The 27,666-nt window shown below is 41.4% G+C and overlaps 1 protein-coding gene across 1 annotated transcript in view; it reads left to right on the forward strand.

The window, feature by feature from the left end:
- The window catches only part of TTLL7 (tubulin tyrosine ligase like 7), a 715,282-nt gene that overhangs the window by 477,518 nt on the left and 210,098 nt on the right, over positions 1-27,666 (forward strand). Inside the window, exon 16 of the mRNA XM_053693316.1 lies at positions 7,497-7,777. Coding sequence (XP_053549291.1) covers positions 7,497-7,777 — 281 coding nt within the window. The remainder of the gene's footprint in view (positions 1-7,496; positions 7,778-27,666) is intronic.

The raw sequence follows: 27,666 nt of genomic DNA on the forward strand, positions 1-27,666 counted from the left end.
ACACAGTAAGGGTCAATCATTTATTTCGCGGTGGGAATGCCTGTAATTTCAAACCAACCTAACTTTTTTGTAGCTGTGCCAAGCAACTCACCAATGTAATGTGTGGCCAAACTAACCTCACATTATTGGCCTCAATTTGCTACAGGCGTTTGCTTAACGTTCGTTTCGTTTTGTGTAATACATTGGCTCTGTGTTTTTTTGAGTGCAATGTGTGGTAGGAAACTTGTGTACTTGTTGGTTTGGTTCACTGAAGCCATGAATATAAAAATAAAAATTTAAAAGGTTTATATTGCTTTAAGTATTAACTTATGTGAAACTATTTCATGAGATCATCATATACTTTTCACAAGTTTTTTATTTTATTTTAAAGAAAGCATAATTTACTTAGACTGAAAGATACATTAAACTGAAATAAAACTCAGCTATTTATATAAAAGAGCACCCTATTTTAAAGCTATTTAAAATAATATTAAAATAAAAAGGAAAATCATGTTTGTGCACACCTGATACTCAAGAAACGGTTTCTCGCTGGCTAAGAAAATTTGAAAGGACAATACAATTGACTGTTGTTAAGCTCTTTAATATTACTGTATATACAGTCTGAGGGTGCCCATTTTAAAATCTATACACTTACAACATATTTATAATTTTAGTTTATTGAAAATGTTTAATTTAAAGGGACATTAAACACTAAATAAATGCTAGGTAGAATGATGCATTCAAAGAAAAGATTAGTCTGAGAATAATATGTAGATGTATTTTTTTAAAGTTTATTAGCTGTTTAAACAATGACAAAATAAGTGTAGCATTTAAGTGTCTATAAAACAATGGGTGCTGCCATGTGGTAACTTAGGTTACCTTCTCTGCTGTGGCCAATTAGGGACAGTTATAAATAGGTCATTAGAGTGTGTAGCCAGTGGCTGTGTGGAATATAACAGTGTTCTACACTTCCATTTCTAACAGGAATTTAAAAGCTCACAATTTCAGAATGGAATTACAGGAAAAGGGGACAAAATAAATAATGAAAGTATGTTGCAGAGATTTTTTATATATATACGATTTATCATTTTATATTACCATCTCAAAGTGTTTAATGTCCCTTTAAAGGTTTTGTAATCTCCATAAAAATGTCCAAGCTTAGAATACATGTTACTGCTACAGTATGTAAAATTTGAACATAAGGTTCAAACATACTCAATGCAAGTCTAATTTTTGAAAACACAGCATTACCAGAACAGAATGCCATGATCTTATGCTGACAAATAGTAGGTTCTGGAGTAATTTGCACACACACTTCCTTGCAGAAAGTTTGATGGATTCAGGAAACAAGCTTCTAGTAGAATTGGTATGGACAAAGGGAATTGAAAAGTGATTGGTATATGTATAAGGCTATCCTGAGAATTAAAGATGCATTAAACACTGTTTATTTTATATGGATTGTCATGGATGTAGTCATGTTGAAATCTGGCTTTCACTGCTTTCCAGTGCTATTGCGTTTGCACGTGTGCAGCAAGTCTCTTTCAGAAACCTGCAGTAAAACCCAGGTTTCAAAATGGCTGCAACCATAATTAGAGGAAGGCACATTAAATCTATTTAGTTTTAGTGTCTCTTTCTAAGCAAGTTTACATTTCAGAAGGAAATACTGACTGCCTTTACAGCCTCTCTGGTTGTAAAATGGGATCAAAACTCTATATTTCCATCTAAAGGGGAGGAGAGTCTACGGCTTCATTCATTACTATTGGGAATTAAGAACCTGGCCACCAGGAGGAGGCAAAGACACCCCAGCCAAAGGCTTAAATACCTCCCCCACTTCCCTCATTCCACAGTCATTCTTTGCCTTTCGTCACAGAAGGATGGCAGAGGAGTGCCGGATTTTCAGAGTAGTCTCTTATGGAATGGGACTGGAGTTTTAAGTAGTCCTGTCAGCCTCTCAGTGAGAGCCTGGGCGAAAGTTAGAGTTCGGAGTTGCCAGGAGAGTCTCTCTGCAAAACCATCCCGACTCATATTAACAGCGTTGTCGAGTTTCGCTGCCTGCTTTCTTCACTCAAGTCCATGTCAGGAGCGAGGCTACTAACCTGTTACACTTGAAGGGCCTTGTTCTTGTTCCACGGCGTATATTCTGGTAAAATCGTTTCATTTTTTATTAATGATGATAACATAGAAGACAGGGCCACAGTGTGGCGCCTTTTTATCTTTACAGAATCAAGGGTTAATATTCCTGGAAGGGGGATTATGGAATGGAGGGGTTTATACATGATATTGTTTGTTGTGTCATTGCTGCGTTATGTGTGAGATGAGGCTCTAGCAATGGGTAGAACCTAAGGTTAATTGCGGAATCTTGCGTGGCCATTTTTGGTGTGTTTTTCCCTACTGCAGGGATGGTCCTGCCAGGCATTCCATGCGACTGGGTGTGGCTATCTATCCTTCCTGTTGATCTGTGGCATAGGAGACATAGTGGTTTCTGTAGTCTGGGTCCTAGGAGGTGCTGAGTGCCCCGGCCATTGGTGGTATAAAGGTGTCTTTTTAATAAATAAAGTTAGTCTATCCAAGCACGCAAACGATGGAGGACTCTGACGCATTGGAAGGCTCTCCTTCCTTAATAAAGTCTCATTCCTATGTTTCTTGTGAGGAGGTTCTGGTAGATCAGCCTGCTCAACTATGTTCCACATGCCTTGATAAAGTTACAACATCTAAAGGTAGACGGATGTCTAGTACTACTGAGCCGTCCACCTCCGAGGGTTCTTCGTCCCGGGAGGTGCGTTCCCTACATTCATCTCTTATTGCACATGCAGTGCCCCGGGGTCCAACCATTACTCATTCGGGAGAGATTCGTTGGCCGTCAGATTTTGCGGACCAACTGGAATCGGCGGTTTCGAAAGTGATCCATGTCTTACCACGTTCTGCTAAACGCAAGCGTAGGGTTTATCATAGCGGCCTGGCCCAGGGTTTGTCCTTGCTGATAGGGGATCCAGAGGCTCTATACGATGACGAGGCCCACTCCGATTCTTCGGAGGAAGCCCCTTCTGGGTCTGAGTCCGTGTCATCTAAACCTCCGGCGGCGAAGGAGCCTGGTTATAGGTTTAGGATGGAGACTTTGTGCTTTTTGCTATGGAAGGTGCTTGCTACTCTGGAGGTTTCGGAACCTAAGATACCGGAGGAACCTGCGATTCCTAAGCTTGACAAGGTATACGAGGACAGGGTAGTATCTCAGTCTTTCCCGGTTCCCATTAAGATGGCTAATATTAAGAATGAATGGGAGCGATTAGGTTCTTCCTTTTCCCCTTCTTCTTTTAAAAAACTGTTCCCCGTCCCGGACTCTCAGCTTGAGCTGTGGGGGACCATCCCTAAGGTGGATGGGGCTATATCTACACTCGCGAAGGAGGATAGTTCGTCGTTTAAAGAGCCCATGGATAAAAAGCTGGAAAACATGTTGAGAAAGATGTTTCAGCACACAGTGTTTGTTTTTCAGCCAGCAGCGGCCGTTGTGGCGGTTGCTGGAACTGCGACATATTGGTGTGAATCCCTGTGTGAAATGGTTGAGGGGGAGACATCCATCGACGAGATACAGGAGAAGATTAAGGCGCTGAAGATCAAGGAAAGATCCTGTTCGGTCCATGATTGGACTCCATTATATCCACGGTTACGGGAGGCAAGGGAGCTTTCCTACCGCAGGATAAGAAGGCTAAGCCTAAAGGATCTACTTTTCGTCCCTTTCGTGCGGACAAGGCCCAGTGCCAGCAACCGGCCACAAAAGCAGACCAGTCCAAGGGATCTTGGAAGCCGGCTCAATCTTGGAACAAGTCTAAGCAGAGCAAGATCACGTAGGCGCATGGTTGCAGGACATTCAGGACCCTTGGGTTCTAGAAGTGGTCTCCCAGGGTTACAGGATAGGGTTCAGATCCAATCTGTCAAACCTGTCTTCAAGACCAGAAAGGAGAGAGGACTTTCTAGAGTGTTTGAGAGATCTCGCCTCTCTCAGGGTTATCATACCAGTACCCCTAGCAGAAAGGAGTCTAGGGTACTATTCCAACCTTTTTGTGGTTCCAAAAAAGGAGGGCACGTTCCGCCCTATTCTGGACCTAAAGTGTTTAAACGAGTTTCTGAGTGTTCCATTGTTCAAAATGGAAACAATCAGATCTATTCTGCCCCTAGTTCAAGAGGGACAGTTCATGATGATCATAGACTTGAAGGACGCTTACCTTCATGTGCCAATCCACAGGGACCACTTCAGGTTCCTAAGATTTGCGTTTCTGGACCAACACTTCCAGTTTGTGGCCCTTCGCTTTGGTCTGGCGACGGCCCCGAGAGTCTTCACGAAGGTTCTGTGGGCGCTGCTTGCAGTAGCCATATCCAGTGGCATTGCGGGGGCGCCTTACCTGGAAGACATCCTAGTTCAGGCGCCGTCGCTCAGCCTCACAGAGGATCATTCGAGTGCTCTTCTCCTTTTGCTCCAATCTCACGGTCAGAAAATCAACTCAGGAAAGTGTTCCCTGGTTCCCAGCAACAGGGTGGAGTTCCTGGGCATGATAATAGACTCTATGTCTATGAAGATATTTCTCACAGATCAGCGACGCAGGAAGCTGGCGTCCACCTGTCTTGCCCTTCAGTCCTCCACAAGCCCATCAGTGGCTCAATGTATGGAGGTGATAGGTCTCATGGTTTCAAGCATAGATGTCATCCCATTCCCCAGGTTCCATCTCAGACCTCTTCAGTTGTGCATTTTGAGACAGTGGAACCGCGATCATTCAGATCTATCACAGCTGATATCCATGGATGCTCGGACTCGGAACTCCCTCTTGGTGGATTTGTCCGGAGCAGCTGTCCATGGGGACTTCCTTTTTGAGACCGTCCTGGGAGATTGTGACCACGGACGACAGTCTGTCAGGATGGGGAGCTGTTTGCTGTGGCAGGATGGCACAAGAAAAGTGGTCCAGGAAGGAGTCTCTCCTTCTGATCAACATCCTAGAGCTACGAGCAATCTACAATGCTCTGAAGGCTTGGCCTTCTCTGGGGTTGGTCAGTTTCATCAGATTCCAGACCGACAACATTACCTCGGTGGCTTACATCAACCATCAGGGGGGTACGAGGAGTTCCCTCAGGATGAGGGAGGTGTCTCGGATTCTAGAGTGGGCGGAGTCCCATGACTGCTCGCTCTCAGCGATTCACATTCTGGGCGTGGACAACTGGGAAGCGGACTTTCTCAGCAGACAGTCTTCCATCCGGGAGAATGGTCTCTTCACCCAGAAGTGTTTGCGGTGAATTGTCACAGATGGGGAACACCGGAGATAGATCTCATGGCGTCCAGACTCAATTGCAAGCTACCTTGATACGGGTCGAGGTCCAGGGATACCCAGGCAGAGCTGATAGATGCCTTAGTGGTTCCTTGGGGATTCAGCCTAGCTTACATATTTCCTCCGTTACCACTTCTACCTCGCATAGTGGCACGCATCAAACATGAGCGGGCCTTGGCCATTCTTATTGCTCCTTCATGGCGGCGGAGGACGTGGTTTGCGGATCTGGTGTGGATGTCGTCCTCTCCGCCGTGGAGGTTACCCTGTCGCGGGGATCTGCTGTCACAGGGCCCCTTTCAGCATCAAAATCTAGATTCTCTGAGGCTGACTGCGTGGAGATTGAACGCCTAGTCTTAGCCAAGATAGACTTTTCTGAAGGTGTGATTGATACTCTAATGCAAGGAAGCCAGACACTCGTTGCATCTACCATAAGGTGTGGAGAACTTGTCCTGGTGTGAGAAGCATGGATATCCTTGGCATAGGGTGAAGGTATCCAGGATTCTGTCCTTTCTTCAAGAGGGTCTGGAGAAGGGTCATGCTGCTAGTTCCTTAAAGGGACAGATTTCAGCGTTATCAGTGTTGTTGCATAGGAGACTCGCTGAGCTCCCTGACATTCACTCTTTTGTTCAGGCTCTGTCTAGAATCAGGCCTGTCTTTAGACAGTCGGCTCTACCTTGGAGCTTAAACTTAGTCCTTAAGGTTTTGCAGAGGATTTTGTTTGAACCTATGCACTCCATAGACCTTAAGATTCTGTCCTGGAAGGTTCTTTTCCTGTTGGCTATTGCATCGGCACGCAGAATGTCTGAACTAGCTGCCTTGCAATGTGGTCCTCCTTATCTGGTGTTTCATGCGGATAAGGCTGTTCTTCGCACTGGTTAGGATTACTTCCCAAAGTGGTGTCTAGCCGTAACATTAATCAGGAAATAGTTGTTCCTTCTTTGTGTCCTAAACCTTCTTCTTCGAAGGAGAGGTAATTTCATAACCTGGATGTGGTTCATGCCTTCAAGTTCTATCTTCAGGCTACAAAGGATTTCAGACAGTCTACATCTCTTTTTGTGGTGTATTCTGGGTAGCGCAAGGGGCAAAGGGCCTCTGCTACTTCTTTGTCTTTTTGGTTGAGGAGCTTGATTTGCTTGGCTTATGAGACAGCGGGACATAAGCCTCCTCAGAGGATCACGGCTCATTCTACTAGAGCCGTGGCTTCATCTTGGGCCTTCAATGAGGCCTCTATGGAGCAAATTTGTAAGGTGGCTATCTGGTCCTCCTAACACACTTTTACAAAGTTTTACAAATTTTACATTTTTGCTTCTGTGGAAGCTGTTTTTGGGAAAAAGGTTTTGCAGGCTGTGGGGCCCTCAGATTAGGGTTCGCCTTTTACCCTCCCGGTTTCATTCAGTGTCCTCTAGAGCTTTGGTATATGTTCCCAATAGTAATGAATGAAGCCGTGGACTCTCTTCCCCTTTAAATTGAAAACATAAATTATGCTTACCTGATAATTGAATTTCCATCGAGGGGAGAAGAGTCTTCTGGCACCTTTTTTACCCTGATATTTCTCCTGCTGTTCCTGGTTCCCTTGGCAGAATGACTGGGGGATGAGGGAAGTTGGGGAGCTATTTAAGCCTTTGGCTGGGGTGTCTTTGCCTCCTCCTGGTGGCCAGGTTCTTAATTCCCAATAGTAATGAATGAAGCTGTGGACTCTTCTCCCCTCGATGGAAATGAAATTATCAGGTAAGCATAATTTATGTTTTCTGCACAAGTTAAAGGGACAGGAAACACCAACATTTTCTTTCATGATTTGGATAGAACATATAATTTTAAATAACTTTCCAATTTACTTCCATTATCAAATGTGCTTTGTTCTCTTGTTATCCTTTGCTGAAAGAACAGCATTGCTCTACTGTTAGCAAGATGAACACATCTAGTAAGTCAATCGCAAAAGACAAATGTGTGCAGGCACCAAATAGCAGCAGCTTCCATTAGTGTAGGATACGTGCATATTCTTTTTCAACAAATGATACCAAGAGAACAAAGCACATTTGAAAATAGAAGTGAATTTAAATGTGTCTTAAAATTACATGTTCTATCTGAATCATGCAAAGTTTAATTTTGACTTTCCTATCCCTTTAAGTTGTAATTTTGTTAATTGGAAATACCTAAAAAGATACCGGTTGAGAATATCTAATTACTTTTTCTTTTTTAATAAAGGTAGAAATTATTGGAAACCCTCTGGGAAGATCTCAAAACCCCCACCTTATTCATCTTCCCTATCATCAACAACTCCTATTAGACGGTCTATAAGCTGCCCTCGTTCCATAACTGCATTAAACACACGATCTCCAACAACTGAACAACGGCCCTACTCCTCTAAATTAACTGCACAAATTTCCAGGCCTTCTTCAGGGACAAGAACCAATTCTTTAAATCGCAACACCTCTTCCAATCGATTGCCCCCGACAACTATGTATGGCTCAATGTATTCTTCAGTGGTAAGTAAATAATTTCAGCTAAGTTAATGGAAGCTTTGCATACATTGTTAAAAATGATTAATAAATATAATATACTATAATATATATATATATATATATATATATATATATATATATATATGTGTGTGTGTGTATATGTATGTATGTGTATGTGTATATATATATATATATATATATATGTGTATATTTATATATACTGTATATGTGTACATCAGGTTCTCAATTTGATAGTCAACGTTTCGGCCCTCTTTTGGGCCTTTTTCAAGACAGGTATGTTCTACAAAAAATGCAAAATTTAAAGACATATAATTCAAACAATACATAGAACACAGCATAAAAAACAAACAGTGACACCCCTTACCTTATAATACACACAAAAGATTAAAATTAAAACAAGGTAAACCCTGCATTAATCATTCTGGGATTAGTTATAAACTTATAGGTATATAGCACAGATCTCAGGTATGTTACAACTCCTTAAGTGCAGAGATCTCTGTTAATTCATTATAAATACCACTCAGTATTCAGTAGCGTTGAGGGTTAATATTGAACGAATACTGTTAGAGAGAGAGGAAATTTAGAATAGCTAATATCTGAAACACAATTTAACACTTCATAAATGAGAGTCAGGAAAAAACACAAAAAAACACCCTTTAAAATTAGCAAACTATAGCAGCTATTAATAATGACAAGATCGTTAACAGAGAGGATAGAGGAGGACGGCTAACATAACCTCACAAATCCCGTGTATGTACACTTCTGAATACCAAGTAAGTAGTATCGAGAAACATCCGCCCGCCCCCCCCCCCAAAAAAAAAAAAACAACAATGATGTACTAAAGATTAAATACAAACTTACAGAGAGGGTTACCGTAATGGCTCTTGCCTCATGCGGGTTATAAACAGTCAAACAGACTCTAAAAAACCAAGCTAACATGCAGGCATACACTTGTCAACGGTAACATGTAAACACAGGGCTGATATCCGGCATAATAAACAGCGGAATCCCTAAATGGCAACATGGTAAAAGACCCATACCCAGCCATGCTCCCATAAGACAGGCCTTGTCAGCCTGAGACAGAACACTCCTCTCACGCACCTCTAAATAGCCCCAGTTGTTCAAATTGAATCCAAGCAACTGACCGAAACAGACCAATCAAGCCCCGACATAGTCACACAGGGCTGAAAACATAAACTTACCGGACACTGTTACAACGAGATGTATATACAATGTAACCCGCAACCAGACCGTGTGACCTCACAAGGCTAAACAATTGCAAATTTAGAACTGATACAATACACCATTACTATGTTATTGTAAAACAGCAGAATCCCTAAATGGCAACATGGTAAAAGAACCATTCCTCTCATCTACCCACTCCAAAACGTCCTATATTCAGAGGCTCCATACGAGGATCACAAGGGATTCCAAGTGAGCAAACGGAGGAGCCAACCATTCTAGGAGGGAACACACCTGTTTAGCAGACAGCCTAGAAGCTAAAAAAGAAACCAAAGGTTTCCAATAGGACATGGACTTGTCACAATTGCCACCTCACAGGGCACTACAGAGATAGATGAATGACTTACAAATTGTAGTATCTACAGCTGACAAGGGAGTCATCCGGGAACAACCCAGATCCCTGTCTAAAACTGGTACAACTGGAAGAGAGGAGGACAAAGTTTCTGAGTAGAGGATACAACCCTAATATGGTCAACGATATATTGGGTGAGGTGACACACCTTGACCAAGTGGAGCTAATTCAGAGGAAAAACAAGCTACATGATGAACTGAATGATCTTACCATCAATTTCACTACAAGCTACACTCTGGTCACATAAAGAGTTGGGAAAGTACTGAAGAAAAAGTGGCATTTGATCAGAGGGGATAGATCTCTACCATTTAACGATACACCACCTCCTAAGCTGGTCCACAGGAGTGGACACAGCCTCAAGTCCCTGTTGATGAAAACTGATCCCTGGCAGAAGGACAAAACATGGCTACAAAAAACGAAAAATAGTTGCTACAAATGTGGCAGCTGTGTGACCTGTAGTACACTGCTGATAGGTCAAAAATTCCATCACCCTAATTCCACAAGAACATATTGGATTAGGCATTGCCTAACGTGTACATCTGAGTATGTAGTCTATTATATATCCTGCCCGTGTGGCCGGTTTTATGTAGGCAAGACCTGCAGTTCCTTTTGTGAGAGACTTGCCAATCATAAGAGTGCCATCAGAGCAGCTTTTAAAGATGGACGCTAAGACCAACCAGTGGCCAGGCACTTCTTAGAGCACACACATCCCATATCCTCACTAAGAGCGATGCTCATAGACAGGGTGGCCCCGTTTAAATGCAGTGGTGACAGAGATAAAGAGTTGCTGAAGTGTGAAACACAATGGATTTTCAGGCTTTATACTCTTACGCCCGCTGGCCTGAATGTTCACCTGGATTACTCAGTATTCTATTGAATGTATTAGTTTGACCTGTTTCTAGGTTTAGAGGTTCACTGATGTATGTGTTGTACCTCCATCTTTCCCATAGTGTTGTTTAGTATGTTAGGGCTCTTCTTCTTGGTTCTATCTTTCAAATGTTATGATGTGTTTGAGAGAGCACTTTATGGTGCCTATTTGGCTATTCTTAGCTACTTAAATCTGAACTACAATTGAGGCTCATATTCCGCTGTTTGGTGGATAGGTAATTTATATTTTGTGCATAACGTTCCATTTGAGTTTCTAGGCTCTATTTGTTAGCCTTTTAATGGGAGTCTTAGTGGTGGTAGTATGTTATGGAAGTAGTTTCCCACTTTCTCTGTATTCTCCTCAGGGTTGGTGATTGCAGTTATATGTCCCTTGTCAGCTCTAGATACTACAATTTGTGAGTCATTAATCTATCTCTGTAGTGCCCTGTGAGGTGGCAATTGTGACAAGTCCATGTCCTATTGGAAACCTTTGGTTTCTTTTTTAGCTTCTAGGCTGTCTGCTAAACAGGTGTGTTCCCTCCTAGCATGGTTGGCTCCTCCGTTTGCTCACTTGGAATCCCTTGTGATCCTCGTATAGAGCCTCTGAATATAGGACGTTTTGGAGTGGGTAGATGAGAGGAATGGGTCTTTTACCATGTTGCCATTTAGGGAGTCCGCTGTTTTACACTAACATAGTAATGGTGTATTGTATCAGTTCTAAATTTGCAATTGTTTAGCCTTGTGAGGTCACACGGTCTGGTTGCGGGTTACATTGTATATACATCTCGTTGTAACAGTGTCCAGTAAGTTTACTTTTTCAGCCCTGTGTGACTATGTCGGGGCTTGATTGGTCTGTTTCAGTCAGTTGCTTGGATTCAATTTGAACACCTGGGGCTATTTAGAGGTGCGTGAGAGGAGCGTTCTGTCTCAGGCTGACAAGGCCTGTCTTTTGGGAGCATGGCTGCAATGCTGACCTGAATTATGTTGATCGCAATGATCTGTTGTGAGTATTTCGCCCTATTTTTTAACTGTGTACTATTATTAGCGATTAGGAGGTGGCATCCAGACTCTGATTTTATGGGTGGTCTTGTGTGGCCTAACTCGTGAGGTTGAGTTAAGATATTATGCCGGATACCAGCCCTGTGTTTACATGTTACCGTTGACAAGTGTATGCCTGCATGTTAGCTTGGTTTTATAAAGTCTGTTTGACTGTTTGTAACCCGCATGAGGCAAGTGCCGTTAGGGTAATCCTTTCTCTAAGTTTTGTATTTAATCTTTAGTAGATTGTGGGTTTTTTCTTTTTGGGGAGGGGGCAGATGTTTCTTGATACTACTTACTTGGTATTTGGAAGTGTACATACACGGGATGTGTGAGGTTATTTTAGCCGTTCTCCTCTATCCTCTCTGTTGACGATCTTGTCATTATTAATAGGTGCTATAGTTTGCTAATTTTATGTTTGTAAAAGGGTGTTTTTTTGTGTTTCCCTGACTCTCATTTATGAAGTGTTGAATTGTGTTTCAGATATTAGCTATTCTAAATTTCCTCTCTCTCTAACAGTATTTGATCACTATTAACCCTCAACGCTACTGAATACTGAGTAGTATTTATAATAAATTAACAGAGATTTCTGCACCTAAGGAGTTGTAACATACCTGAGATCTGTGCTATATACCTATGAGTTTATAACTAATCCCAGAATGATTAATGCTAGGTTTACCTTCTTTTAATTTTAATCTTTTGTGTGTATTATGAGGTGAGGGGTGTCACTATTGTTTGTTTTTTATGCTGGTTTTTTTTGTATTGTTTGAATTATATGTCTTTAAATTTTACATTTTTTGTAGAACATACCTGTCTTGAAAAAGGCCCAAAAGAGGGCCAAAACGCCGACTATCAAATTGAGAACCTGATGTATTGAGAATAAAATTTTTTGATTTGATGTAAAAATTCCTCAGAGTGCCCTTCTGAACTAAAAGTTTATATGAATATGAATTTATATGAATAGTTTATATGAAAAGTTTATATGAATATTGAGGATAGCACCCAGGTAATGAACGCACCACACACACACACACACACATATATATATATATATATATATATATATATATATATATATATATATATATATATATATATACTGTATATATATTCATATAAACTTTTAGTTCAGAAGGGCACTCTCAGGAATTTTTACATCAAATCAATTTTTTTTATTTTTAATACATCAGGTTCTCAATTTGATAGTTGACGTTTCGGCCCTCTTTTGGGCCTTTTTCAAGACAGGTATATTCTACAAAAAATGCTAAATTTAAAGACATATAATTCAAACAATACAAAAAACACATCATAAAAAACAAACAGTGACACCCCTCACCTCATAATACACACAAAAGATTAAAATTAAAACAAGGTAAACCTAGCATTAATCATTCTTGGATTAGTTCCACAAGAACATATTGGCATCTAACGTGTACATCTGAATATGTAGTCTATTATTTATCCTGCCCGTGTGGCTGGTTTTATGTAGGCAAGACCTGCACTTCCTTTCGTGAGAGACTTGCCAATCATAAGAGTGCCATCAGAGCAGCTTTTAAAGATGGATGCTCAGACCAACCAGTGACCAGGCACTTCTTATAACACAAACATCCCATATCCTCCCTAAGAGTGATGCTCATAGACAGGGTGGCCCCGCTTAAACGTGGTGGTGACAGAGATAAAGAGTTGCTGAAGTGTGAAACACGATGGATTTTCAGGCTCAATACTCTTACTACCGCTGGCCTGAATGTCCACCTGGATTACTCAGTATTCTATTGAATGTATTAGTTTGACCTGTTTCTATGTTTAGAGGTTCACTGATGTAGGTGTTGTACCTCCATCTTTCCCATATTGTCGTTTAGTATGTTAGGGTTCTTCCTCTGGGACTATCTTTCAAATGTTACGATGTGTTTGAGTAAGCACTTAGGGTGCCTATTTGGCCATTCTTAGCTACTTGAATTTGAACTACAATTGAGGCTCATATTCTGCTGTTTGGTGGATAGGTCATTTATATTTTGTGCATAACGTTCTATTTGAGTTCCTAGGCTCTATTTGTTAGCCTTTTAATGGGAGTCTTAGTGGTGGTGGTATGTTGTGGAAGTACTTTCCCACTTTCTCTGATTGTATTCTCCTCAGGGTTGGTGATTGCAGTTATATGTCCCTTGTCATCTCTAGATACTACAATTTGTGAGTCATTCATCTATCTCTGTAGTGCCCTGTGAGGTGGCAATTGTGACAAGTCCATGTCCTATTGGAAACCTTTGGTTTCTTTTTTAGCTTCTAGGCTGTCTGCTAAACAGTTGTGTACCCTCCTAGCGTGGTTGGCTTCCCATTTGCTCGCTTGGAATCTCTTGTGATCCTCATATGGAGCCTCTGAATATAGGACGTTTTGGAGTGGGTAGAAGAGAGTAATGGGTCTTCTACCATGTTGCCATTTAGGGATTCTGCTGTTTATTATGCCAGATACCAGCCCTGTGTTTACATGTTACCGTTGACAAGTGTATGCCTGCATGTTAGCTTGGTTTTATAGACTCTGTTTGACTGTTTGTAACCCGCATGAGGCAAGCGCCGTTAGGGTAATCCTTTCTCTAAGTTTGTATTTAATCTTTAGTACATCATTTTTTGGGGTTTTTTGGGGGGGGGGGGTGGATGTTTCTCGATACTACTTACTTGGTATTTGGAAGTGTACACGGGATGTGTGAGGTTATATTAGCCGTCCTCCTCTATCCTCTCTGTTGACGATCTTGTCATTATTAATAGGTGCTATAGTTTGCCAATTTTATGTTTGTAAAAGGTTTTTTTTTTGTGTTTCCCTGACTCTCATTTATGAAGTGTTGAATTGTGTTTCAGATATTAGCTATTCTAAATTTCCTCTCTAACAGTATTCTATCACTATTAACCATTAACGCTACTGAATACTGAGTGGTATTTATAATGAATTAACAGAGATCTCTGTACCTAAGGAGTTGTAACGTACCTGATCTGTGCTATATACCTATAAGTTTATAACTAATCCCAGAATTATTAATGCTAGGTTTACCTTGTTTTAATTTTAATCTTTTGTGTGTATTATGAGGTGAGGTATGTCACTATTGTTTGTTTTTTATGCTGTGTTTTTTGTATTGTTTGAATTATATGTCTTTAAATTTTGCATTTTTTATAGAACATACCTGTCTTGAAAAAGGTCCAAAAGAGGGCCGAAACGTCGACTATCAAATTGAGAACCTGATGTATTGAAAATATTTTTTTTTTTATTCGATGTAAAAATTCCTGAGAGTGCCCTTCTGAACTAAAAGTTTACATGGATATAAAATTGAGGATAGCACCCAGGTATGGAATGCACCCCCGAACACACACACATATATATATATATTGTATTGTATTATATATATATATATATATATATATATATATACTGTATATATATATGTATATATTATTATTATTTATTTTTTTAACTTATAGGTTTATATCCACAATTCAATAATAATAATAATCTTAACAATATGCTATGGGTGGAAGATTTAAATACAAGAGCTTATTATTCAATAACTTATTACTTGTAAACATAAAATTCACATTTTATTTTTATTCCTAAATTTTTCAATCCAAAAAGTATAATTTTTTCCTAAGAGAATGGATTCTTTATGTGATTGTTTGGAAGACGTCTGTGAGAGAATGACTTGCATGTGTTTTATTGAAGGAATTGTGAAGTGAAAATGTAAATAAAGTTCTTTTATTTCTTCCCTATGTGAATCTCACAGCATGGCTCATTAAGTCCTTTTGTGCTCTTGGCCAGTAAGGCAAGGGGTGTATGGAATACAAATGCAGCTTTTTTTACTTTCATAATTCAAGTGTATAAAGACAAACTTCCATGTAAAACGTTAGAGGTGAAATTAATGTACAGTCGGATATTTTCACGCATGACTAAGGGGGGTAGTTATCAAGCCGTCAACCTCAAATACGCTGCGTATTCCGCAGCGTATTTGTGGCGAGGCTGATACGCCTTAGTTATCAAAGGCTCGAGACCGGCAAAAGTAGAATTTTGTGACGTCAGCTTCGATCCGCCGGACTCAGTCCGACACAGATCGATTCTTACGTCACTCCAGATGTTCCGCACACAAGTGCGGCACATTCTCACTACTTTTGCTAGCTATCAAAAAACTAGCAGGTACGCTCGGCACTTTTACGGCCCAGCGTACCTGGTTTTCAAAGCGCCAGCCTGGAGGCGGCGGATCCCATAGGAATCAATGGGAGTCTGACCATAGCGAAAGTACAAGTTCGCTGCTGACAGACATCCCATTCATTCCTATGGGAGCTGTCTACACCTAACACCCTAACATGTACCCCGAGTCTAAACACCACTAATCTGTCCCCCCTACACCGCCGCAACTAAATAAAGTTGTTACCCACTAAACCGCCGCTCCCGGAGCCCACCGCAAGCTACTCTATACATATTAACCCCTAAACCGCCGCTCCCGGAGCCCACCGCAACTATATTAAATGTATTAACCCCTAACCCGCCGCTCCCTGAACCCGCCGCAACCTATATTAAATGTATTAACCCCTATCCTGCCCCCCCTACACCGTCGCCACCTATAATACATTTATTAACCCCTAATCTGCCCCCACTACGCCGCCGCAACTGTAATAAAATGATTAACCCCTAAACCTAACCCTAACCCTAACGCCCCCTAACTTAAATATTAATTAAATACATCTAAATAAATTAACTCTTATTAACTAAATGAATCCTATTTAAAAATAAATACTTACTTATAAAATAAACCCTAATATAGCTACAATATAAATAATAATTATATTCTAGCTATCTTAGGATTTATTTTTATTTTACAGGTACCTTTCAATTTATTTTAACCATGTACAATAACTATTAAATAGTTATTAACTATTTAATAGCTTACCTAGCTAAAATAAAGAGAAATGTACCTGTGAAATAAATCCTAACCTAAGTTACAATTACACCTAACACTACACTATACTTTAATAAATTATTCCTATTTAAAACTAAATACTTACCTGTAAAATAAACCCTAAGATAGCAACAATGTAATTAATAATTATATTATAGCTATCTTAGGATTTATATTTATTTTACAGGTAACTTTGTATTTATTTTAGCTAGTTAGAATAGTTATTAAATAGTTATTAACTATTTAATAACTACCTAGCTAAAAGAAATACAAAATTACCTGTAAAATAAATCCTAACTTAAGTTACAATTAAACCTAATACTACACTATCATTAAATTAACTAAATAAACTACCTACAAAGAACTACAATGAAATACAATTACATAAACTAACTAAAGTACAAAAAATAAAAAAAGCTAAGTTACAAAAAATAAAAAAATAAGTTACAAACATGTTAAAAATATTACAACAATTTTAAGCTACTTACACCTAATCTAAGCCCCCTAATAAAATAACAAACCCCCCCAAAATAAAAAAAATCCCTACCCTATTCTAAATTACATAAATTTCAAAGCTCTTTTACCTTACCAGCCCTTAAAAGGGCCATTTGTGGGGGCATGCCCCAAAAAGTTCAGCTCTTTTGCCTGTAAAATAAAAATACAACCCCCCCCAACATTAAAACCCACCACCCACATACCCCTAATCTAACCCAAACCCCCCTTACAAAAACCTAACACTAATCCCCTGAAGATCATCCTACCTTGAGTCGTCTTCACTCAGCCGAGCCACCGATGGAACTGAAGAGGAGATCCGGAGCGGAAGAAGTTAATCCTCCAAGCGGCGCTGAAGAAATCTTCCATCCGATGAAGTCATCATCCAGGCGGCGCTGAAGAAGTCTTCGATCCGGCCGATGTCATCTTCAAAGAGGCGCTGAAGAGGTCTTCTATCCGGGCGAAGTCATCTTCCAAGCCGGGTCTTGAATCTTCCTTCCGCCGACGCGGACTACGACGAATGACGGCTCCTTTAAGGGACGTCATCCAAGATGGCGTCCCCTCAATTCCCATTGGCTGATAGGATTCTATCAGCCAATCGGAATTAAGGTAGGAAAATCTGATTGGCTGATGGAATCAGCCAATCAGATTGAGCTCGCATTCTATTGGCTGTTCCGATCAGCCAATAGAATGCGAGCTCAATCTGATTGGCTGATTGGATCAGCCAATCGGATTGAACTTGAATCTGATTGGCTGATTCCATCAGCCAATCAGATTTTCCTACCTTAATTCCGATTGGCTGATAGAATCCTATCAGCCAATGGGAATTGAGGGGACGCCATCTTGGATGACGTCCCTTAAAGGAGCCGTCATTCGTCGTAGTCCGTCGGTGAAGAAGGTGGTTCCGCGTCGGCGGAAGGAAGATTCAAGACCCGGCTTGGAAGATGACTTCGCCCGGATAGAAGACCTCTTCAGCGCCTCTTTGAAGATGACATCGGCCGGATCGAAGACTTCTTCAGCGCCGCCTGGATGATGACTTCATCGGATGGAAGATTTCTTCAGCGCCGCTTGGAGGATTAACTTCTTCCGCTCCGGATCTCCTCTTCAGTTCCATCGGTGGCTCGGCTGAGTGAAGACGACTCAAGGTAGGATGATCTTCAGGGGATTAGTGTTAGGTTTTTGTAAGGGGGGTTTGGGTTAGATTAGGGGTATGTGGGTGGTGGGTTTTAATGTTGGGGGGGGGTTGTATTTTTATTTTACAGGCAAAAGAGCTGAACTTTTTGGGGCATGCCCCCACAAATGGCCCTTTTAAGGGCTGGTAAGGTAAAAGAGCTTTGAAATTTATGTAATTTCGAATAGGGTAGGGATTTTTTTTATTTTGGGGGGGTTTGTTATTTTATTAGGGGGCTTAGATTAGGTGTAAGTAGCTTAAAATTGTTGTAATATTTTTAACATGTTTGTAACTTATTTTTTTATTTTTTGTAACTTAGCTTTTTTTATTTTTTGTACTTTAGTTAGTTTATGTAATTGTATTTCATTGTAGTTCTTTGTAGGTAGTTTATTTAGTTAATTTAATGATAGTGTAGTATTAGGTTTAATTGTAACTTAAGTTAGGATTTATTTTACAGGTAATTTTGTATTTCTTTTAGCTAGGTAGTTATTAAATAGTTAATAACTATTTAATAACTATTCTAACTAGCTAAAATAAATACAAAGTTACCTGTAAAATAAATATAAATCCTAAGATAGCTATAATATAATTATTAATTACATTGTAGCTATCTTAGGGTTTATTTTACAGGTAAGTATTTAGTTTTAAATAGGAATAATTTATTAAAGTATAGTGTAGTGTTAGGTGTAATTGTAACTTAGGTTAGGATTTATTTCACAGGTACATTTCTCTTTATTTTAGCTAGGTAAGCTATTAAATAGTTAATAACTATTTAATAGTTATTGTACATGGTTAAAATAAATTGAAAGGTACCTGTAAAATAAAAATAAATCCTAAGATAGCTAGAATATAATTATTATTTATATTGTAGCTATATTAGGGTTTATTTTAAAGGTAAGTATTTATTTTTAAATAGGATTCATTTAGTTAATAAGAGTTAATTTATTTAGATTTATTTAATTAATATTTAAGTTAGGGGGCGTTAGGGTTAGGGTTAGGTTTAGGGGTTAATCATTTTATTACAGTGGCGGCGGCGTAGTGGGGGGCAGGATAGGGGTTAATAAATTTATTATAGGTTGCGGCGGGTTCATGGAGCGGCGGTTTAGGGGTTAAACTATTTATTTAGTTGCGGAGAGGTGCGGGATCAGCAGGATAGGGGTTAATAATTTTATAATAGAGGGCGACGGTATAGGGGGGGCAGGATAGGGGTTACTAGGTATAATGTAGGTGGCAGCGGTGTCCGGGAGCGGCGGTTTAGGGGTTAATACATTTATAAGAGTTGCGGCAGGGTCTAGGAGCGGCGGTTTAGGGGTTAATACATTTATAAGAGTTGCGGCAGGGTCTAGGAGCGGCGGTTTAGGGGTTAATACATTTATAAGAGTTGCGGCGGGGTCTAGGAGCGGCGGTTTAGGGGTTAGTAACTTTATTTAGTTGCGGGGGGCTCCGGGGGCGCCGGTATAGGGGGTAGAACAGTGCAGTTTAGTGTGAGTGCTTAGTGACAGGCTAGCAATAAAGCTGGGAAAAAGCCGAAGGGCAGCGAGATCGGATGAGTGATAACTGTCACAGTCCGCTGCTCATCGCCCCGCGGCTTTTTGACAGCTTTATTTGATAACTTAGGCGAACGTATTCAAGGTCCGCGGCGGCGAAGGTAGGCGAGCTTAGGCGGACGTATTGGGCCGGCGAAGCCAGAAAAGTAGACGGCTTGATAACTAGCCCCCATAGTATTCTGTTTTGATCAGCTACATTAAAGGGACATGAAACCTACATTTTTTCTTTCATGATTTAGAAAGAGCATGCAGTTTTAAACAACTTTCTAATTTACTTCTATTATCTAATTTGCTTCCTTCTCTTTGATATTCTTAGCTGAAAAGCATATCTAGATAGGCTCAGCAGCTGCTGATTGGTTGCTGCACATAGATGCCTCCTGTGATTGGCTCTCCCATGTGCATTGCTCTTTCTTCAACAAAGGATATCTAAAAAAAGGAAGCAAATTAGATAATAGAAGTAAATTGGGAAGTTGTTTAAAATTGTATTCTCTATCTGAATCATGAAAGAAAATATTGGGTTTAGTGTCCCTTTAATACTATGAAAGATGTGCATTATTGGAACATTTGAAGTGAATGTTTTTAGCTTTTAGATAAGTAAAATATATTTTTTGTAAAAGATTTTCTATCTGTAATTTGTACTTTATGATCTCATGCTCTCATAGTGACATATTAAACAGCGTATATTTATTCTTGTGAAATATGCCTTTGGCTGCATTGAGTAGATAAAAAGAATGTCGGGTGCCCTTTTTATATATTTTAGGAAAAAGTTGTGTGGGTACTGGTGAACCATACAATAACTAGCGGCTAGATTACGAGTTTTGCGTTATGAGTGCAAAAGCAGCGTTATGGGTTATAACGCTGCTTTTTCACTACCGCTGCTATTACGAGTCTTGTCAAAAAAGCTGTACCGCACACTTTTTTGGCCGTAACCCAAATTAACTTACTCAATTTGCGCAGTCTTTTTTTTATTTTTTAATAAAACGTTTTTTTATTGAGGACATATTGTTAACAGAGTGCTTTTCTCAAGTAGAGGTATATATAACATCAAGAATCAATAAAGCATAAAAAGTACATTTACATGTGCAAGGTTCAGTAACTGTAGAATATCAATGACAATGTAAATTTCTCCCTGCAAGGGAGTCCTCGTTTTTACAGAGGTCACCTTTTGTACATATATAGTAAACTTTCATGAGTATACAATCGTATATCATCATTCTACAAAGGTGTTAACCTTAGAACAACAAGCCAGTCAATGGAAGTGATTAAGTAGTGTGGTTTTAACTGTCATGTTACATCACAGTTTCCTATTGTTATGGAGGGGCCTTCCGACCCCTCTCCGCTCATTATCTGCTAGTGGGAATATTGGGCTTCTGTCTTGGTTTCTGGGGAGGCGTGGGGGAAAAGGGGCATATGTAGGGGTTGGAGGTTGAGGTAGCTAGAAGAGGCGTGTTCCTATTTATCTTCCTATTTCTGAGTGTTCAAGTGGGGGTTAGGTGAGTCAACATGGTTTCCCACGGTTCCCAAATCAGGCAGTAATTGTGTAATTGCCCTTGTTCCCTAGCCACATAATTTTCCATATTTTTGATATAGTTCACTCCCTCAATTACACTCTGTATCCTGGGGGGTTGGCTCTTTTTCCAATTCCTAGCTATTAGTAATTTAGCAGAGATGAGGATATATACCAAAAGCTTTTGTTTGGATTTGGGGAGCTTGTCCACACCTAGGTGTAGTATGGCCAGGGCTGGGCTCAAGATTGGCGCTAGCTCTAAGTCTGTACAGATTTTTTCGATTTTCTGCCAATAAGTCGTCAGTTTAGGACAGGTCCACCAGACGTGGATGGGGGACCCCGGCTCTCCGCACTCTCTCCAGCACTGTTGTGAGTGGTCAGGAAAAAGCTTCTGTAGCTTTGTGGGTACTAAGTGCCATCTGGTGATTATTTTGAAGTATAACTCATAGAGAGTGACACAATGGGTTGCTTTTTTCGTTAAGCTAATGGCCTTGCCCCAGGCATCTGGTGGAAATGTGGCCTGTAAATCCCTCTCCCATGCAGCCATATGAATTGTTTTTGGAATAGTCTCTTCTTCAATGAGACAGTGATAATGTACTGTGAGGGGTTTATGCTGTTGGGTATTGGTTGTCTACCGCGTCTCCCAGATAGTCAGATCTCTCAATGGTTCGCCTAAAAAGCCCCAGGATTTCAACAATGTACGGAGTCTCAGTAAGTCAAATTGGTGTTTGGGAGTTAGCGTAGGGAGGCTCAGCATGTCTCTATGTGTTCTTAATTGTCTGTTGCAGTAAAAGTCACCCACTGTGTTTATACCCGTAGTAGCCCATGTGCTAGGATGTGTATTGAGTAGCCCCACTAGAAGGGCCCTTATTGGGTGTATTGGTGAGGGGTGCGGGGACACCAATTTGTTATGGCGCAGCTTATACCAAGCTTCTTGACATCCTTTCACTATATTGTTAGCGACATGAACTTTGGCTTGCCAGTGTGGGGGCAGCCAAAGCAAATCTTCGAGATAGACGTAAGCTGGTAGTGAGGCCTGCTCTAAATCTCTCCACCTTGTTGGGGGGAGATCTTTACCCCACGCAGTAGCATGGGTTAGCATTGCCGCTTCATAATATTTCCGAATGCTAGGGAGACCAAGGCCTCCTTTCTCTATCGGCATCTGCAGGATGTGTGCAGCTACTCTGGGTCTTTTATCTTGCCAGGTGTATGAATTAAAGAGGGTCTGAAACTTCCTAATCAATGTGTATGGGACTGGCATCGGAATGCAGCGGAACAGGTAAGTGATCTTTGGTAAGATCATCATTTTAAGAGCCGCTATTCTGCCCATCCAGGATATTTCACTGTATCTTTTAGAGTGAAGCTCCGAAGTGACGACTGTTAGTAGCTTTTCAAAGTTTTCCTTGATCACCACCGACTTTTTATGGGAGAGAAAAACTCCCAGGTGGCGAACTGCTTTGCAGGACCACTTGAAAGAGTAGGCAAGCTGGATCTCTTCCCGTTCATGCTGCGGAATATTAATGGAGTAGGCCTCCGTCTTGGTCACATTGAGTTTGTAATAGGAGATTTCTCCGAATTGTGCGAAAAGGGCCATTAACGGGGGGATAGAGTCAGTTGGGTCGGAAAGAAAGACCGTAAGATCGTCGGCAAATAGCGCAAGCTTCTGAGGGGTGTCATGCATCTGCACGCCATGAATCTGTTTTGATTCTCTAATTGCGATCGCCAGGGGCTCAATAGCCAAGACAAACAGCAGAGGGGAGAGGGGGCATCCCTGTCTAGTTCCGTTACTAATTGTGATCTTAGGAGAGCAGAATCCTAATCCTCTAACAACTGCAGTGGGGGCCGAGTACAGCGCCTTGGTCGCTGTGATGAAGGAATCCGGTATTCCAAATGCTGATAGAGTTTGAAATAAGTAGTCCCATCTCACCCTGTCGAAGGCCTTTTCGGCATCAAATGACAGGGTGAGTACCGGAAGTCCCATATCTGCGGCCTCTGAGAAGATATTTAAGAGGCGCCGAGTATTATCGGAACCCTGTCTTCCTTGTACAAAGCCCACCTGATCTAGGTGTATGATTGTCTGCAGGTGCTTCCCTAGCTTATTAGCTAATATTTTAGCGTAGATTTTTGCATCTACATTAATGAGTGAGATGGGTCTGTAGCTAGAGCACAGTAGTGGGTCTTTACCCTCCTTATGAATTGTGGTAATGTTTGCTTCCAGGAATTCTGCTAGGAAGGCGCCTGTGGTTGCTACTTTTTGGAATAGTCGGAGCAATATCGGTGTTATGATCGGGTTAAGTGTTCGATAGAACTTTGCCGTGAACCCATCTGGCCCAGGGGCCTTATGGGGTGCGAGGTCTTCTATGGCTGCTTTAACCTCTTCTAATGTGAACTGTCGCTGCAATTCGGTTCTAGATTCCTCAGTTAGGGTGGGTATAGGTAGTGTTTCTAAGAATTTGAGGATGTCGCCATGGCCAGATCCGCCAGTTGCTTCAGATTGCCCAAGATTGTATAGGGAAGAGTAATAACTAGCAAACGCAGCGCCTATTTCTTTAGGAGAATGTACCACACCACTGCACGTCGCTATGTGAGGTATCCTTTTCTGCAATGTGCGCATGCGTAGTTTGTTAGCTAGAAGCTTGTCTGCCCTATTGCCTTTATGGTAGTACAATTGTTTGAGATTACGTAGAGTCTCCTGTACCCGGGCTAAATCTCTCTTGGAGATTTCTTCCCTAATAAGTCCAATTTGGCTGGCGACCTGAACACTAGGGCTCGTTTTGTTTGTCTGCTCAAGGGCGCGAAGATCTCCATATAGCTTTGCTAATGGCTGGCTATTCTCTTTACGCAGTCGGGCCATTTTCTTAATAAAGTGACCCCGTAGGAATGCTTTAAGAGCGGCCCAAACCATGTCAATATCAGTGGTTCCTGTGTCATTATGTGACAGAAACTCCTTCACAACCTCCTGGAGCGCTGGAAGTTCTATATCAGAGAGCCATTGCTCAGGAAGTCGCCATGGCGGCCTATTAGCCAGGGCTTGTAGCTGAGTGAAATCTAAGCAGACCATGTCATGGTCTGACCACGTACACGGCCTGATGGAAGGATTAGCAAGTTGGTCTAGAGACCACGAGTCACAGAATATATGATCAAGCCTGGAATATGAATTGTGGGCTTTTGAGTAGTGTGTAAAGTCTTTCTCGGAAGGTGCTAAGCATCTCCAAGCGTCATAGAGGTTATGTTGGTATATGAGTTTCCGGAAAGCGTTGGAGGTAGAGGAGACGTTTCTGTCGGAGTGTATCGTGATGGTGGATTGCTTGTCTTTGGCTGGGTCCCAGACCATATTGAAATCTCCCCCAATGATTAGGTGTCCTCTTTTGATCTGTTCTACGTGTGCTAATAGTTTGCGGAGGAAGGGAACTTGTTTGGAGTTAGGTGCATATAATGAGACTAGTGTGAACAGTGTGTTATTAAGTGAACAGATAAGTATCAGGTACCTACCCTCACTATCTCTTTCAATATACTCCATGGTATAGGACAAGTCTCTACTAATCAAGAGGGCAACTCCTTTAGTCTTGCCCTCAGAATTGGAGGCAGTTTCACATACTGGGAAGTATCGGGAAATTCCAGAGAGTCGGGGTTCCCCCATCCAGTGTGTCTCCTTTAGGAACATGATATGTATTTTATGTGCTAGGAGATATCGCTGTAACAATTTCCTCTTAGTGGGGGAATTTAAGCCTTGCGCATTCAGCGTAGCTATACGTAACGGGGCCATTTTGGGGGTGGCGGGGGGATGCCCGGGTTACTTGGGGTGAAAAATCAGTCTAGCAGTCAAATGTGACGAATCAGTCCTATGCTGTGAGGGCTAGGAAAACGTGATATATATTAACTGAGAAGTATTTATAATAGGAAACCACTATGACTAGATAAAAGTGATAAGTGTACACTTTCGCAATGAGTGCACCAACCGGTCTTTGCCAGTGGGGCACAACTAATGTAGTGGGGGGGAGCTAAGCGGAGAGGGGTCCATGGCCCCACCGACTTAAAATACGGGTTATAAATCTGTGGAATGAAAAAGCATATATATTGCATATGTACTTCATACAAAATAAAACATTCAATGCTGTAATCCTCATAATATAAACATTAAACTCAACATCAATAGGAGGGATCGTGAACAGAACTAGGCGATACATCATAAAATGATTGGCGGCGTATCAACTTCCTTTCCTTTTCTAGGTATTACTTAACTCCCTGCACCTTGTATAGAGCTCTATTCATTACATACTCCTGCTCTCGTTAGGGACCTGGTCTGTGCCTTATCGCAGCTGAACTAACTAAGGGAGGCATTAGGGTTGTAGCTCAGGGTCCTCTGCATGACATACAGCTGGGTCATTAATCGATGAAGGCACTACTTAGGTTGGCGGCTTATGTCCAACGAGGGTGGATCACTAGAGGGCATAAAATTATCCCTAATCTTTTAGGGTACTAACTGTGGATCTACGTGTCATAGGAGTTAGGAACTTACAGCTAGGAGTATCGGTAAGGGCAGGTTAGTCATCTGGTAAGATAGCCGCGTTTAAGTTAAGTTAGACGCCTCTATACTCCCAATGTAGGACAGGGCTTAGCAGGAGGCATTAAGATATGATATAGGTATGGTGTATACCCGACTCATGAGTAAGGCCCTAGTATGGGGGGGGTCACGCACCGGTTAGGAGCACTCAGATGTAAGTTTTCTGTCTCCTCCCAGTGTCTCCTGCTACTAAGTGTTGAAGGGAGTAGTATAAATAAGCTTATGAGTGTTCAGTTGCCTAAGTATATGGAACTGTGTAATAAACTAACAATATGTATGTGACCAATAACTCAATACAACAAAACAATTGTTTAAATGCAAGCAAAGCAGGAAAACAAACATGTTTAAGGATTATGGCAATTGTCCATTACCTGGGCAAGCAAGCAAACAAGCTATAATATATAATTGCTTAGGTCTCACCCATCTTCATCCTGCTTAGTCAGCATGGTAGTCCTTAAGCATTGTAGAGCAGTCCCTCCTATGATGTGTCATCTTCTTCTTTCAGAGGGTCCAGCAAATAGAATGAGCAAAGTAAGTAATACAAGTAGAACAAGAAAAAAAAAGCAGACAAGCTCTCTATTTGTCTGCATCTCGTTGTGGATCAGTAGAATCTCTGCGCTTTTTAAAGGCTTCATTGGATGTTCCAGGAGTACCAGAGGATCTTTGTGGTAGTGGCTTCCATGGCGGGGCTGATGCCCTCAGTCCATTGCTTATTTCCATGTCGGGAGTTCGATCTTCTCTATCCGGAGGGAGCAAGTTCCACTTTTGTAGCAACTCACGTGCCTGTTGAGGGGTAGAGGCCATGTATTGGTGACTGTCCTTGGTGATAAAGAGCCTTACTGGGAACCCCCACCTGTACTTCAGATCTCTCTCTCTTAGTATTTTGGTATAGGGCTGAAAATGCCTGCGGATCTGTAGTGTGTGAGTAGAAAGATCTGGGTAAATTTGCAAACCTGCATATTCTTCAGGCAATTGCTTGTTTCTGGCTAAAGCTCTGACAATTTTTTCTCTGTAGGTATAGTAGTGAAGCCTCGCTATCACATCTCTTGGTTGTCCACCATCCGCTGTCCGTGCCCTAAGGGCTCTGTGTACTCTGTCTATGAGATTCTCATCTCCTGTCGCTGACCCCAGTATAGCTTCAAATAGGCCATGCAGATATTTCTCAAGGTCCTGTGGTAGAACTGATTCTGGCACGCCTTTGATGCGTATATTGTTGCGGCGCGACCTATCTTCTAGGTCTGCCAGCTTCAATTCCAAATCAGTAATTTGAATGGCCAGGGATTGGGAATAGCTAAGAAGGTTGGTGTGATCTATTGCCAAGTCCTCTTGTTTGCGCTCCAGCGCATCAGTTCTCTCTCCTATAAGACCGATATCCCTCTTCAAGTCGGCATGCGATCTATCGAATCTCTTAGTCAAGGAATCATGATGTGAGGTTAACAGGGATTGGATGGTTTCTATCATATTGTTATTAGTACTATTAGATATCTCCAGGGCCTGTGAGGCCTTTTGCTTTAAGGTTGAACCGGCTTGGGTGTCTGAGGCACTCCCCGTATCTGAGTATTCATCCTCTGATCTAACCTGGGCCATGTTAGAGCGGTGTTGAAAGTGATCCACCACAGTTCTTTTTGGCGTAGCTTGGGGCTTCTGTTTCCTTTTCTGGGCCCGCGACATCTCACAATAATGGGATGTAAGACTATCAAGTGATATATGTGAGCTACTGTTGAGAGCTTGCTTCTTTATTTTGCATATGCTATTATGAACCCATTTGGCGGCGGGGCCACGAACAGTAAGTGTTCAATTACATGCTGTTATGGTCTATTTCCTCCAGATGAAGAGGGCGCTCTGGTGAGGGCAGCCTAATCTGGGAGTCCTTATATCTGGTGCCTTGGTTTACATGAACATGTATATTTCACTCATGCTAATGGGGGTACATTGGCCGGTGGGGTTATAGGCACTTAGGGCCAAATTACATATTGTCATGGGCTGATCCCCACAAAGAGAAAGAAATATTCAGGTAAGGACAGTTTATTCTTAAAGTCTTGGGGCCGAATGTCTTATCTCTTTCAGGTGGTTAGAGAGATCGTGGGAGAAAGTCAGGCTTCTCTCATGGAGTGTGAGCTCTTTGTAGGTTCAGTCTCTATTTCATAGGGCCTCGCACGGGACAACAGCAGTTTTCAGTGC

The sequence above is a fragment of the Bombina bombina genome, chromosome 10 (assembly GCF_027579735.1).
Source record: "Bombina bombina isolate aBomBom1 chromosome 10, aBomBom1.pri, whole genome shotgun sequence".
NCBI classification, from domain to species: domain Eukaryota; kingdom Metazoa; phylum Chordata; class Amphibia; order Anura; family Bombinatoridae; genus Bombina; species Bombina bombina.